Source organism: Cricetulus griseus (assembly GCF_003668045.3).
Source record: "Cricetulus griseus strain 17A/GY chromosome 1 unlocalized genomic scaffold, alternate assembly CriGri-PICRH-1.0 chr1_1, whole genome shotgun sequence".
NCBI lineage: Eukaryota > Metazoa > Chordata > Mammalia > Rodentia > Cricetidae > Cricetulus > Cricetulus griseus.
Window position 1 is genome coordinate 225,335,044 of NW_023276807.1, and position 14,589 is coordinate 225,349,632.

Consider the following 14,589-nt stretch of genomic DNA (forward strand, 5'->3'; position numbering starts at 1 on the left):
CATCTCTCCAGCTCCAAGACTGTAGGGGAACCTTTAGCCAGCCCCTAAGCAGGCGTGGCTACAGGTTCCCCTACACAAGACTCTTTAATCTTAAGAGTACTCTAGTAAAGCTATAAAATCTTACTTTTCTGATAGAGGATGGCTTCCATTCTACTCTAGTAAGGTTGATACAAAGAGAGAAACTGATCAGATAATAAGCATTCCTGTATCAGACAAGACCATTATTTTTGGAGTGCAGTACTTCCTTAAAACAACCCACTGCTGGTATGATCTGTTATTCCATGCTGGTCCCCTATGGCATTATTCATTCATTCACTCATTCTGTGTGCATGGAGGTAATAGCAGATAATCCTTGTTTTGGTGGGGAGTGGGGAGACCTTGGGGGACGGACGGACAATGGGGATGGTGCAAAGGGAGGAAGCTAGAGGTGAAGGGGGTTGACAGTATCTCTGTGCTCCCTGGACACTGCACTTACCCTCTTGCACTGCAATGTCCATTGGGCTGGCGCTGGCACTCTGTAGCAGTTCCTGGTAGGACTGGGCTGACTGGTCAAACAGCTGCACAAGGAGAGCGCATGTCTTCTCATACTCACAACGCCCAATGGTGGACAACTGATCCAACTGCTGCTGGACCAGACCTGTATCCTCCAGGGGATCTTCCAGGCCATCTCTACTCCCAAGAAAGAAGGCAACCCTCTTTAAAAAATGTCCATTAATTTTCCTGATACAGCAGCTCTTTCTCCTCAACAACAGAGGATCAACATTAATTTTTCCCAAGGAAGGAAATTTAAAGTTTGGTTACCACTGAATCTTCCCAATTCCTTAGCATTCGTCTGTCACTGAACCTGGTAGTCTTATGTTTGTTTCCAACCCCTCTGAGCTCTTGGCGCTGTGTTTTCCTTCTTTAAAAAAAATTTTTTTAAAAGACAGAGTTTCTCTATGTAGCCTTGACTGTCCTAGAATTTGCTCTGTAGACCAGACTGGCCTTATAAACTTAGATATCTGCCTCCCTCTGCCCCCCAAGTTCTGAGACTGATGACGTGTGCCACCACTGCCTGACTTATTTAAAACTGTTTTAAGATTACATTTTTTGGGGCTGGAGAGATGGCTCAGAAGTTAAGAGCACGGTTTGCTCTTCCAAAGGACCTGAGTTTGATTTCCAGCAACCACATGGTGGCTCACAACCATCTATAATGTGATCTGGTGTCCTCTTCTGGCATCCAAGCATACATGTAAGCAGAATACATAATAAATAAATAATTAAAAAAAAGATTACTTTTTTTTTTTTTTGCTGTAACTATGTATGTATGCATGCTCAAGTGCATATGTATGTAGGTCAGAGGATAATTTGTATGAGTCAGTTTCCCCCTTTAACCAAGTGGGCCTGGGAACTGACTGGTTGTCAGGCTTGGAGAAGAGCACCTTTACTTACTGAGTCATCCTGAAGACCTGCAAAGAGTAATTTCTTTTTCCTCTTTTTTTTCCAAATTTGCTTTTGTGGTGCTAAGATTGAACTTGGGCTTTGTGCATTCCCAGCAAGAACTCAACTGCTGAGCTACCATAGGTCCTCTAGGCAATCGTTCTGATTACTGTATACATTGGAACATATTCCTGCACTTCAAGTTATTGTGGCCAAATGAGGTCAGAGAATTCAGACACTTCCATGAGAAAGGCAGTATTTCTCCCAGCAATGTAGAAACTTTGATGATTCCCATATTTCATCAAACTCAATCTCACTATACAGCAAATACATAACTATAAGAATAATCATGCTAAGTAGGATTTTTTAAAATGAAGCTTATAAATTGGCTTATACCCAATTTTCCCAAGTATATTTTAGTAGCAAAATGATACAGTTTGGTTTCCCACTTCAGATTTTAGAATCATGGCTCTGTACCAGGTCTTTCCTTATCTACTGGTTTTCAGATTTTATAACACCTTGCCCTATGGTGCGATCTCTATTGTTGTACTGTATTGTTGTACTGCAATGCCAGAAGCAGCGACAGTCAAGAGCTGGCTGCTGAGTTTCCCACATATTATATACAGTGCTAGGTGATATTCTTAGAAGATCACAGGTAGTCTTTATTACTATTTGTAGTTTACAAAAAAAAAAAAAAAGAAGAAAAAAAAACATGAAATGCAGGAGCATACCTCAAAGTATACAGCTATTAAAACTGGCTACACATTTCTCCACCCTGCACCCTGGAAGCCAGGTGAACTGGACAAATGCTTTCCAGTAAATTTCATGAATATTCATATTTTGAAGTGACTTGTCATAAACAGTAAGACCACAAACTTGGGCCTGTGAGATGGCTCAGCAGATAAAGGTACTTCAAGCTTGATGACTTGAGTTTGGCCTCTGGGACTGCATGATGAATGTACACACACACCAACCAACCAACCACAGACTAAAGACAATTAAAAGACTCTGAGCAAATAAAGGACAAACACCAAACAACCCTTGCCCCCCAAACAATTACCACAAACAAAGACAACCTGATTTAATATAAGACACATCTTAAAAGGCTTCACATTTCTTTTTCTTTCTTTTTGGTTTTTTTCAGACAGGGTTTTCTCTGTGTAGCTCTGGCAGTCCTGGAATTAGCCCTATAGACCAGGATGGCCTGAACTCACAGAGATCCCAAGTGCTGGGATTAAAGCCATGCACCACCACCGCCTGGCTCCTTTTTATTCTTAATTTATATTCATTCATGTTTTGCCTGCATGTATGACTGAGGGAGTCAGATCCCCAGAACTGGAGTTACAGACAGTTGTGAGCTGCCATGTGGGTGTTGGGAATTAAACCCAGGTCCTCTCGAAGAGCAGTCAGTTCTCTTAATCACTGAGCCATGTGTCTAGCCATGGTCTGACATTGGGTTTCTGGTCCAGTTAATAGTCAAGGTTGTTGGGAACTCTTTGCTAACATGACAAATCAAGGATGAGCTTGCTAGAACTACATTTCCTTACAAGCTCTGAAATTAGAGTCAATTATGATCTGACCTTGTAATCTCATTTAGCCAACTATTTCCTTAGGAAGTTTCATTAAATTCCATATTTAGACATTTTTACTCCCTGTGTCCTATGAACAGTCCTGATATTTAAAGAAAATCATGCAATGTGTTTCCATCAGACACTACTGGGATGGTGATACAAGGGGACACAAATAAGGTATTAGAAGGAAAGACAAAGACATAAACAAACAGCTTTTTACACACATCTCCCCTTGTCAGTTTGGGATCTGACTTCTATTAAGTCTGACACAAGGTTGCTGGCTAGTGAATGTGGTGGTGGTCCATGTTTCCTTACCTCAGAATAATGTGCACAGATTCCAAACGGGAAGTGATATAGGCTTTGGTGACCTCAGGAGTATATGTTTCCAGCATATGGGGCTCTGTGGCTTTGACATATGGCACGGAGGCTGCCAGCCGCTGCCATAGGCTCAGGAGATAGTGCACACTATTTGGGGCAAATTCCCAGTGCTGAGGATCAACAAAAGAATAAAAGGCATGTTTTTCATTTCTGTACACAAAATTCCAAGCCATTTGATACAAAGAGTAACAAAACAACTAAGTTTTTGGCCGTCTACATCTGTGTATGGTAACCCACTGAAGGCAGCTGCTAGTGGTGGTGATGCTGTTTGGGAAGGGTTAGGAGGTGTGGCCTAGTTGGAGGAAGTCTGTCATGGGCAGTTTGGAGAGTTCATAGCTTTGCCAAGTTCATTCTCTCTTTGCTGTTGAGGATGTGAGCTCTCAGCTTTCTGACCTGACCCTGCCCATCATGCTTGTCTGTTGCTACTTGCCTCTCTAACACTATAGACTTTTTTTTTTAATTGGTTGAGACAGGATCTTGCCAGGTAGCCCTGAATGACCTGGAATTCACTATGTAGATGAGGCCTATACAGATCCATCTGACTCTGGGATTTCTTACACTCTTATAAAATGTAAATAGTCTATGTTAACTATTTTGCAGGGTATGTTATGGGTATGTGAGTGTAATAAAATATTCTTTTTTTCTTCCTGTGATTCCGAGGATTGAAGCAGTACCTCACACATATTAGGGAAGTGCTCAACCACCAAGCTGTATTCCAACTCCAATAATATTTTTATAGGGTTAAGACCAGTATGCAAGAGACAAGATCCCAATAATCAAATAGAAAGACACAGTGATGAAAGACAAACCTGTAGGCTGGTCACTGTGAAGTTGGCTATCAACCGGATAACCTCAGGGTAGTTTTCCACTTTTACCAATTCTCCCAGTTGGTAGTTACTCTTTAACCGGGCCAGTAGTCTGCAGAACTCATGGTAATTGTTTGGGTCTGATAAACTCTGGCAACAGCATAGGAAGAAAATAAAATGGAAAATATGATCACCACAATCCAAGAATGATATGTGCTTGGCACAGCATGGAAAAGGGCAAGAGTCTACTTTTCAGCTTCAGGACTACAAATCATGATTGAGAACAACAAAAGTATAGAAAGAAGGCTTCAAGACAAGTAAAATATCGCATTTATTATCGTATCGATTCAAACTATTCATTCATGAGATGGGGTCATTAGCTTCAAGTGGCAGAGTAAGAAACAGGAGTTAGAAGGATCATACTACTTGCCCAAGGTTGTAAGGTGATCAATGGCAGAAATAGGCAAGGTCTTTGATGTGTTTGCTTTTCATAGATCAAAGGGAATCTAATGAATTTCATTTCTACATATGTCAAAACAATTACTAAGTTAAGCACCTTATTCTAAATGAAAGCCGCACAAGCATTTCACGTTTGTATCACAAGTACTAGATGTTTATTATATACTAGTATATAATTATATGCAGCACTATAAAAATTTAAAGGTATCAGTATATTTGTATTTCCTTATGAGTATTATTCTTTATTAGTGATCAGGGCAGAAACTGTTTTATTCATTTATCCTGGCACAAAGTCTTAATTCAGTTTGTTGAATGAATAAAGGCATTTTAAAAGAGAGGGACAAAGTTTATTTTAAAATACACTGCTTCTAAAATTTTCTTCCCAACTATAGAGAATATTTGGAAGTGGTATTAGATGAATTTTGGGTACAAAAAAAGAAGTCAAATTATGGAATGCACCTCTGAAAAAGAAGCATTTACTTCCTAACCTAAAGATGGCTTTGTATGTTAGATTATGCATATCAATGTTAAACACTGAGAAACAAAACCAATCTTTAGATTCTTAATTTCTTGAGGGAACAGGAATCGCTGGTTCCATCTTCACTGGCTTGTATTTGATGAGCTCTTCCCATGATTTCTGTATTCTGAAGCTACAGGACCCAAGGTCCTCTCTGGAGCAAACGTGCCCCAAATTATCCATAGATCTTCAGAAGTGAAGACTAAGCTGTTTCCTGGGATTTCTGCCATGTGTAGCTCTTGATGAACTTCCTTTAGACTTCAATCATACACTAATTCAGTATACACGTACATTCTCAGAAATCTTACCTGTGGATTTTCCAGTATTCGCTTAACACCATCAACAAGATGAGAGAGAAATTTGGCCCTCTCGGCATTGTTAAATAGGGATCTCCGGACTGAAGCAATCTGTACTAAGCAGGACAATACCTGCAAGCAAGGCACAGCACAGACACACTTAGTAAAATGGGCAGCTACAGACTCCTCTATTATTGACTAGCTTAATCAAACAAAGAAGCATCTGATCCAAGTTCATCAGAACAATACCCATGGCTACATTCAACTTGGAAGTTTTCCTTAGACAGTGTGTCTCTGACTATTCCAGTCACTTCTTTGATTCCTCCCTATATATATTTTTAAGCCACAAGAAATGCTAAGCAATTTATAGCTTAAATAAAGCTTGAGGTTTAGATTATTTTAATAAAATCAAGCTCTGCTTACAGAACTATATGATAAAATAATAAGGTCAAATCTATGCCCTGAAAAAAAATGTTTTCTTCCTTTTCCCACGGTGCTAATTATGTGTCTGTCTTTCCACATCTTGTTTCTGGTCTTTTCTGCATGATTTGTTCCCAGGAAGGTGGACTTTCATCAGCAGTAGCACAGCTGTTGCTCTTGCTTTGGGTTCAGCCTGAGAGAAACACTAGGAGGTCAGAAGGTAGAAAGACTAAGATACTCTCCTTCCCACCCCCTGGCTGGACTACAAGCAGGCAGTATCTCTATAAACTGCCATAGACTTTGCTGTATAGCTGTCTTCTAGTATATAGGCTGAGCTCTCCCAGGCCTGCACTCCTGCCATCTGCAAACAGCATGTGTCACCATGCCTTATTGGGTCACTGTAAGTTTGCACAGTGTTTTCACTGACTACCCCTCTTGACTATGCTACTTTTTCCTAAAGTGACTTAAAGATGCACATGATACTGAATTCATATTCATGCCAAAGGGAAGACCTGCATTAATTTGGAAAAGTACAATGACCAGGAAAGTGATCCATTGCAGAAACACCATGCAGAACCTTGATTCCTTTACTGTGTTCCTCCTATGTATATTTCACGTAGAATAGTACTTAAGTCCAAAAATCCCTGGACCAACAAGGTTTAGAGCTTGAAATGACCTTGTGATCTAAGGTACGTACATTACTGCTAGACATCATCCCAATGCTTTTTGGGAGAAAGACAAACCGGCCTTTCATTTTATCATTCATCACTATGTAACTTTGGCCTCAGAGACTTTCTTTTCTTCTTTCCCTTAAAGTTGTTATGTGGGAGATAGGATGACTTTAAATTCCCAATACAGTGGCCTCCACTTCCCATATTCTGGGAAAATAGGAGTGCCTGAAGGACTTCAAAAACATCTCATGCCATTCTCAATGTTTAGCTAGACAAGGAGCAAATGAATCCTCATACACTAGTCTGCAGCAATCACTAGGGTTACAGTCACAAGATGGGATAGAAAGAGCTTGACATTAGCCATACCTGACAATAGACAGAAAAGAATTAAAACAACGAAGACTCTGCTGTTAATCCTACAACATCTATACCATATTTCTATCACCTCCCCCTACCAAAACAAAACAAAACAAAACAAAACAGGGTTTTTCTACATAGCCCCAGGTGTCCTTGAGCTTGATATGTAGACAAGGCTGTCTCTGAACTCAAAGAGATCTTCTGGCCATCATGTCTGGTTTATTTCTATGATTTTGCAAAACAAAACAGACCTGATGTTTATTTACCAGTGCTACTTTCTAGAAAAAGGTTTGCTTTAGAAACTGTGATTCTGACTTACCAAAGGTGAGAATGAGGGAGGGATGGAATGATACAGGTCAAAAAACAGCTGCAGAGTCGAAGAATCTAAAAATGCTAGGAGAAAAAAGACAAAGGATATGATTTTACTATGCCTGCACGGGCCTACATGAATTTTTCCAGCATTATACATTAGGGACCATATTCTTCTGATAATTTGTCAAAGTATCTATTTTTTAGAAAGTAATAAACTAATGAGATTTTCTTCTTTTCTTTTAGGTTAAAAAAGTACTGATTTCAGCTCCTGAATGGAGTGTTTATCTTTTTGACTGTCAAGGAACTTTAGATAATCTTAACCGCTCATTTCCACAGTTTGTCCTCAAGGGAAAAAAAAAAAAGAAAAAAACCACACGCTGAAATTCTTTTGTTTATTTTTTAGTCTTTTTAAGACTGAGTCTTGCCATATACATGCTGGCCTTGAACCTGGGATCTTCCTGTATCAGCTAGGACCACAGGTAAGTGACACTTTATGACATCTTGTTTTTAAGTAACAGAAGTGGGGGCTGGAGAGATGGCTAAGCAGTTAAGAGTACTTGATGATCTTCCAGAGGCCTGGGTTCAGTTCCCAGCACCCACATGGTGGCTCACAACTGTCTGTATCTCCATTCCTACAGATCCAATATCCTCTTGTGTCCTCTGAGGACACCAGGCATGCAAAGGGTACACAGACATACATCTAAGCAAAATACCCATACCCATACACATACAATTAAATAAACAAACAAGCCCCCTACTCCCCAGAAGTGTCTGGCGTTATTTGGTAATTGTAATGTTTGGGGGAATCTACAAGACTCCTCCTTGAATCTTCACCATGTTGTAAACAAAGGCATGAAACACTAAGTTTTGTTCAAAGAAAGAATTACAGGGCCTCTTTGGATTATTCTACAGTCACAAGGTAGGCAACTCAGACTTAGGTTAGAGTTCTCTGTTACCTGATCTCCAGCTGGTGGGGATCTGTACTGTACACAGGTCATCTGAGGACTCATCAGTAGATGTGCCGATGAAATCAAAGTTCAGACAGTTATGGGTGAGTTTGAGCAGCTGCATTAGCAAGCCATGCTGACTTTCATCATTCAAGTTCAGATTTTTTCCCGATGCCTGGAAAATTGTCACATAATGAATGAGCCCCAAACAATTCTCTTTTCTCAGCTTCAGAAGTAGGTTGCTAAGCCAGAAAAGGAGGGCTATATTTAAGCACAGTAAAATGTTTTTACTCCAGAAAGATGTTGCACTTTTATTAACAATGTTATCATTAACAAATCTATTCTTTTGTTCAGTATCAACACAAATGTAAAGAGATGAAGCTGATATTTAGAGAAGTCCTCTGGTTAACATTTCTTTTTCATATGTAATCCACTGGGAATCCCAAGAGATAATTTCTGAGGGGGGGTGAAATAAAACTATGGATAGAATTCAGAGTAAGCTTTATAATTCTCTTCTTCTTTGTTAAAGCATCATTACCAAACATTTTCTAATTAGAATTAAAACAAAATTACTCCTGAATATTACACATTTATCTGCAGTGCATCTGTAGATTTAGGCTAGATTCTGGTCCATAGTATCTGTGGTAACAGTTTTCAAGGATCCACTAGCTGGGCCTCAGTGACAACATGGATAATTATTTCTGATAGGATCAGGAAGAAGGATTTGATCCTTAGTTTTCTCAAAAGCTATTGTGGGTACCAGAGCTTTTCCCAGAAGCTTCCTGGACAATGGAATATTTATGAATTTGGAGTATAATCAAGTGAGTAAAAGATGGGTGTAGTTAATGGGAAAACAATAAAGATTTGTTTCTGGAGCTAAAATTGGGAAATAGCAGAAATGACAATAAAAACATGTAAAAGTGAACCAAAAAACTCAGAGGCTATCCACAAGTAGCTTTCCATGTTGAAAAAGCCACCTGACCACTGTAATAAATGTGTAGGATTCTCCCTGCTCCCTTCCTTAATCTTTGTGAGTTAGGGCCATATTCTGTAGCCTAAGCATATTTCATTTTGACATGCTTACTGTTTTCTGTGACACTGGGGATTGAACTAGTGTTAAATATTCTACCTAACATTTTTGATTAAATTTAATGCTATCAATAGATAAAATTAAAGCCAGCTTTCTATTTAAAGAAGATAATTCCCTTATGTGATACCACCTATCCCTTCAGGTTATTAAATCTAAGTGGATCGTAAACATTTCAAAACCCATTCTTTTTTACAGATGTTGCTTGTTTATTTGCTGCTTTTAACTCAGCAGGGGATAGAAGAGTCACCTAGTTTTGTATGCTAATAATGTAGTCTGAATCCGCTTGCAAAACACTTAAGAATCTGAACTCCATAAAGCCGACAGACTTCCATTCTGTATAGACATTTTATGTGGCCATAAAGTAACAAACAGCAAGTTTCTAACTCACTGCTTTTTACCTAGAGGGATAGCTTTTTATTTATTTATTTTTTTTTAGAGGACACAATATTCTCTCTCTTCTTTTTATTTAATTTTATTTATTTATTTATTAGGCATACAACATTCTGCTTCCATGTATGTCTCTGCACACCAGAAGAGGGCACCAGATCTCATTACAGATGGTTGTGAGCCACCATGTGGTTGCTGGGAATTGAACTCAGGACCTCAGGACCTTTGGAAGAGCAGGCAGTGCTCTTAACCACTGAGCCATCTCTCCAGCCCCAGAGGGATAGCTTTTAAATGGGGAAATCATGCAATCCTTTCTCTAAGTCAGTGATCAACCTGGCTAGCTGTTTCTCTGTCTCTAGATGGTGTGTAACGTGAGAGAGATGGGCTCAGCCAGGGGCTGACTTCTAACAAACTCAACCAACTCTTACCCCTGAAAAGGGACCAGGAATTATGACCTAACTTATAACCATACCTGTTTTAGTAAATTGCAGGAAAGTGTGAAGATATCAAACAGTGACGAGTCTCGGAAAGAAGAGGCTATTTTTCTGTGTTTGGTTAAAGGATGGGTGGTGTCTGCCTGTGTAGAAAAGAGTAAGCAAATGCAAATTTTAAAATTAATTCCCAAGGGGGGGGCATGTAGATTTCAAATAAACCAGGAGGATTTTCAATAATATAATATAAACACAAAACTCATTTTATAGCTATATTAATTGTTAAATCAGATGTAGTAGTAAAAGGGTGGGAGGTGTGGCTCACGTCTACCATGATCTCATTTCTCTCTAGTGTATAGAGGAAAAGCAAAACTGCACAAACTGTTGGTATACATTGCAAGCAATGCTGTTATATCAGTCATATCATGGCTAAGCTACAAAATCAGACAGAGCAGCAAGGCTGGGCTTTGATAACTCCCGAGGGCTGAAGCAACTGTCCAATGTCAAAACAGTCAGTAATGGCCATGAACTTGTAGCCTCACTTCATTCTGTAACCTATTTCAACTTAAATGGTTCTAAGGTTCTCATTCCACTGTTTTTTTTTTTTTTTTTCAGCTGCTATAGGATAGCATAGTCTGTATTTTTTTTTTTTTTTCCTTCCAAGACAGGGTTTCTCTGTGTAGCTTTGCAGCCTATCCTGGCACTTGCTTTGGAGACCAGGCTGGCCTCGAACTCACAGAGATCTGCCTGCCTCTGCCTTCCAAAAGTGCTGGGATTAAAGGCATGCGCCATCAACGCCCGGCAGTATAGTCTGTATTTTTAACATGCAGTAGACACACAACAAGTGGAATAAAAGAATTAAGGTTGTCTACAGTATTTGTAGTCTAGCCACTTACTGAAACTTAAATTTCTTGCATTGATCAATGCATCCAAGAGGGGTTCATTGTGTTTTAGTCACACTGAAGAGTCATATAGCAAACCTTCCAAAATGTCACCTCTAGGTTCAACAGGAATGGTAAAGAGAAATATACTTTCTGATTTGAATGTGACAATCAATAAATAATGGGTCCATGTCACTGTCTTGTATGTCTTATATGATGAAGCTATGCTTTTGTTTTTGAGACAGTCTCACTATGTAACCCTGGCTGTCTTAGACCTAGCTGGCCTTGACCTCACAGAGTTCCACCAGCCTCTGTCTCCCTAGTGCTGGGACTACAGGCATGTACCACCATGCTAGGCCATTACTAAGTTTTATACATATATAGTACCATATACTACTGTAGAACTGATCATAATAAACATGCTAACTATGTCAAGAACATTTTCACCCCCACCCCCTGCACTGGCAACTGAATTTGGGGTATTGTGCCTGTAGGCACACCCTCTACCATAGAGCTATGTCCCCTACACCTGCCAGTGACCAGCTTTGCTAGGAGTTCAGGTACTAAAGAGGAGGTGTGGAGTGGGAGACAGATAGGATCTGAGGGTGAATCCAGATGGCTGCCACCTTTTAAACTCTATAGTTGTATATAGGAATAAATGGGAGACATGAGGCATGTGAGCTGGGGTGTGGCTTGAGATCAGGGGTTGAGGAAGCTAGCATTGACCTTGACTGTAGGCAGTCTTGTTAATGGAAGGGCCACAAGTTCCTCTAGCCAGAGACAAGAATTTGTCTTTCCTTTTTAGCAAGCAGGAACTTTCTTCAAGCCCCTGAGGGAATAGGGACATGTCTAAATACCTGACCTTGGGAAAAGGACTTTGTTGGGGTATCACACATTCCATTATAGAATATTGTTGTTTCTTGTCATTAGTTTGTCAAAAGAGTTTTAAAGCTTAAAAGTGAGCAAAGACGAAGCTAGACAAACACTCCTGTGAACCTGAGCAGGCCTTAAGAATTTATAAACCTTGATTATCAATTATCAAGCATATGTTACTTAATCAAAATTTTCTAGCAGCTTGGTGTTAACTTTAACGGGACTAGGCAGAGTTATCATGCTATATGGTTCCAAGGCGTCAGGGACTTTTCCCACAGAATTACTTTGTTTAAAGAGGCTACCATTGTATATATTCTTATCTTTCATCAAAGCCTGCACAAAATTTCCCAAAGAGCAAGGCATAATAGTGGCAATCATTAAAAATGGAAATAAAAGAGTACTGAACAATTGTGATCTGAAAAGTTGAAATGCTGGAACTTTGTCAAGCAGCAATGGTCACCGTATGATCCACACAACACTGGATCCCTTAAGTAAAACACAGGGAAAACTTTTTTTTTTTTTTTTTTAAATACCAACCTTCATGTTATTTAGAGGGTGGGAGCAAATGTGACAGAGAATATTGCTCATTAACTGTGAAACAGTAGACAAATTATCATGTATCACAGTTTCCTTATCCATAAAATGGGACACCACAATACTCACCTCACAAGATTATTGAGAATGAAATCAGTTAATTTTCACTAGAGGGTTTAGAGTGGCCCATCAGTTAGTCAAAAGTCTAAGCTATTGGTACTTTGATAACTACTGCTCACAATGGCAACTGCATCTAACAGATAATACAATATAGACTCCCAGTTTGAACAGGCTATAATCTAGAGATTTAAAAAGTACCAACTTGCAGTTAAAAGTTCTCAGGGTTAATAAAACACATCTGCATAATTATTAGCAATAGCAACAGTAATGCCAATGTAATTAATATGCTGACAACCTAATGTGAGATGTTACAATTAATATCAATACTGGTCTGTTCAATAATTATAAAATTCTAGCTATTTATAGAAGCAAACAACTAAAATAATAATAGCCATAGCAAAAGGGGAAAAAAACAACAAAAAAGAAGAAAACAGCCACTGGTGTTTCCTCTGTAATACTTGGTTTGACATCAATGACTAGCAATGACTACTTGAAAGAATAACTGGAAAAGGAACATTTTATTTGCTCCAAAAGATCACCAGCAAGACCTTTAGTAATAACACATGGGGACTGACTTCTATTTAAAAAAACTGTATTTACCTTTTTTTTTTTTTGAGACAGGCTCTCTAATCTAGAGTGGCCTAGAACTAATGGTTCTGTCTACAACTGCCATGTGCTGGGATTTATAGAAGTGCACCATCATGCCTACTATGTATGGCTCTAAGGACCAGAGCTTGAAGCATGGTCCTTAAGCACTTTACAACTGAGCACAAGCCTTTTAAATAACTTTAGCAGATAGTAATGTATACAGGAGCAGATGGGCCACACTGATTTCACTTTTATAATTGCTATTTTACAATTAGACTCTTTCACTAGAGTTAGGCAGTATTTTCTTTCTTTTTGAAACAGAGTCTTATTAACACATAGTCCCGGTCAGCCTCAAACTTATGCTAGTTCTCCTGCCTCAGCATCCCATATTCTGGTATGGTTTTGACATAGATGACATCCTCATTCTCATCTCTAAAAAGAACATTGATACTGATAAGGAAATGAGAGAGTAATATACTTTGGTGAACTCAGAAGCAGGCCAGATTAAAAAGAGTGATGTGGGTTGTATTTACAGAGGAAAACCAAGTGGATCTATTTTGTTTCAAAAAGGCATTAATCACTTACCGCAAAAGCACACAACTGCCAAAAAACATAACCCCACACACAGCAGAAAGCACCAAAACTAAGAAAAAAATGTGTCACTTACTTCAATAAGGAAGGCTGTAGCACTTACTTGATTAATTTCATTGGTGAGCTGAGATAAAATTGTGACGCCAATGATGCAGTACTCAACACTGTCCTGGTAAGTAAATGCACAGGGTAAAGTTGGCATGGCCTGGCTACGGAATGCACTCATACTACTTCATTACAGATTCCTTGTTACCAGAAAAATTGCACAGAAAAGGCAGCGAGGAATTAGTTTCAACTTGCTGCCTTATAGAAAATAAAGACTACCTTCCATAAAGAAAGACTGCTGCATTTAACCTTATCAAATTTGGAAGTTTCCTAAAGCACCACAGCACAGACATTATTAAAAGAGAAACTGCAAAATATATCTCCAGGCAAATAACTTAAATTTTAAAAGGGACTGTTTACAACATTAAGAAAAAGGTAAAGGGGGGGCTGGAGAGATGGTTCAGCAGTTTTCAGAAGACTTGGGTTCAAGTCCCAGCACCCATCTGTAACAATCACAGGGAATTTGAAGCCCTCTTCTTGCTTCTACAGACTCCAGGCCTGCAAACTTACATGGATGTAAAATACCCAAATTCACAGAATAAAAAAAAATAAAGCAGCAAATTAATACATAAAAGTTTGTTCTGTCTTACTCATAAACCCAAACAATGCTACTAATTATTATCATTATTGTTAAAGATTTATTTGCTATGTATATAGTGTTCTGCCAGCATGTGTCCCTGCAGGCCAGAAGAGGGCACTAGATCTCATTACAGGGGGGTGTGAGGCACATGTGGTTGCTGGAAATTGAACTCGGGATATCTGGAAAAGCAGTCATCTGAGCCATCTCTCCAGCCCCAATTATTTTTACCTACTAAGTTATAAAAACAAAAATGCTT

General features: G+C 39.1%; 1 protein-coding gene across 2 annotated transcripts in view; it reads right to left on the reverse strand.

Moving 5' to 3' along the window:
* Positions 1-14,589, reverse strand: part of Xpo7 (exportin 7) — a 91,387-nt gene that overhangs the window by 22,703 nt on the left and 54,095 nt on the right. The window contains exons 5-12 of one of the 2 annotated variants that reach the window (XM_035452152.1): positions 13,752-13,817; positions 10,103-10,207; positions 8,163-8,328; positions 7,214-7,287; positions 5,459-5,578; positions 4,178-4,324; positions 3,306-3,478; positions 476-669 (exon numbers count right to left, since the gene is read on the reverse strand). In XM_035452152.1, coding sequence (XP_035308043.1) covers positions 476-669; positions 3,306-3,478; positions 4,178-4,324; positions 5,459-5,578; positions 7,214-7,287; positions 8,163-8,328; positions 10,103-10,207; positions 13,752-13,817 — 1,045 coding nt within the window. Of the gene's footprint in view, positions 1-475; positions 670-3,305; positions 3,479-4,177; positions 4,325-5,458; positions 5,579-7,213; positions 7,288-8,162; positions 8,329-10,102; positions 10,208-13,724; positions 13,818-14,589 lie in introns of both variants that reach the window. The other variant, XM_035452151.1, reaches the window with a different exon arrangement.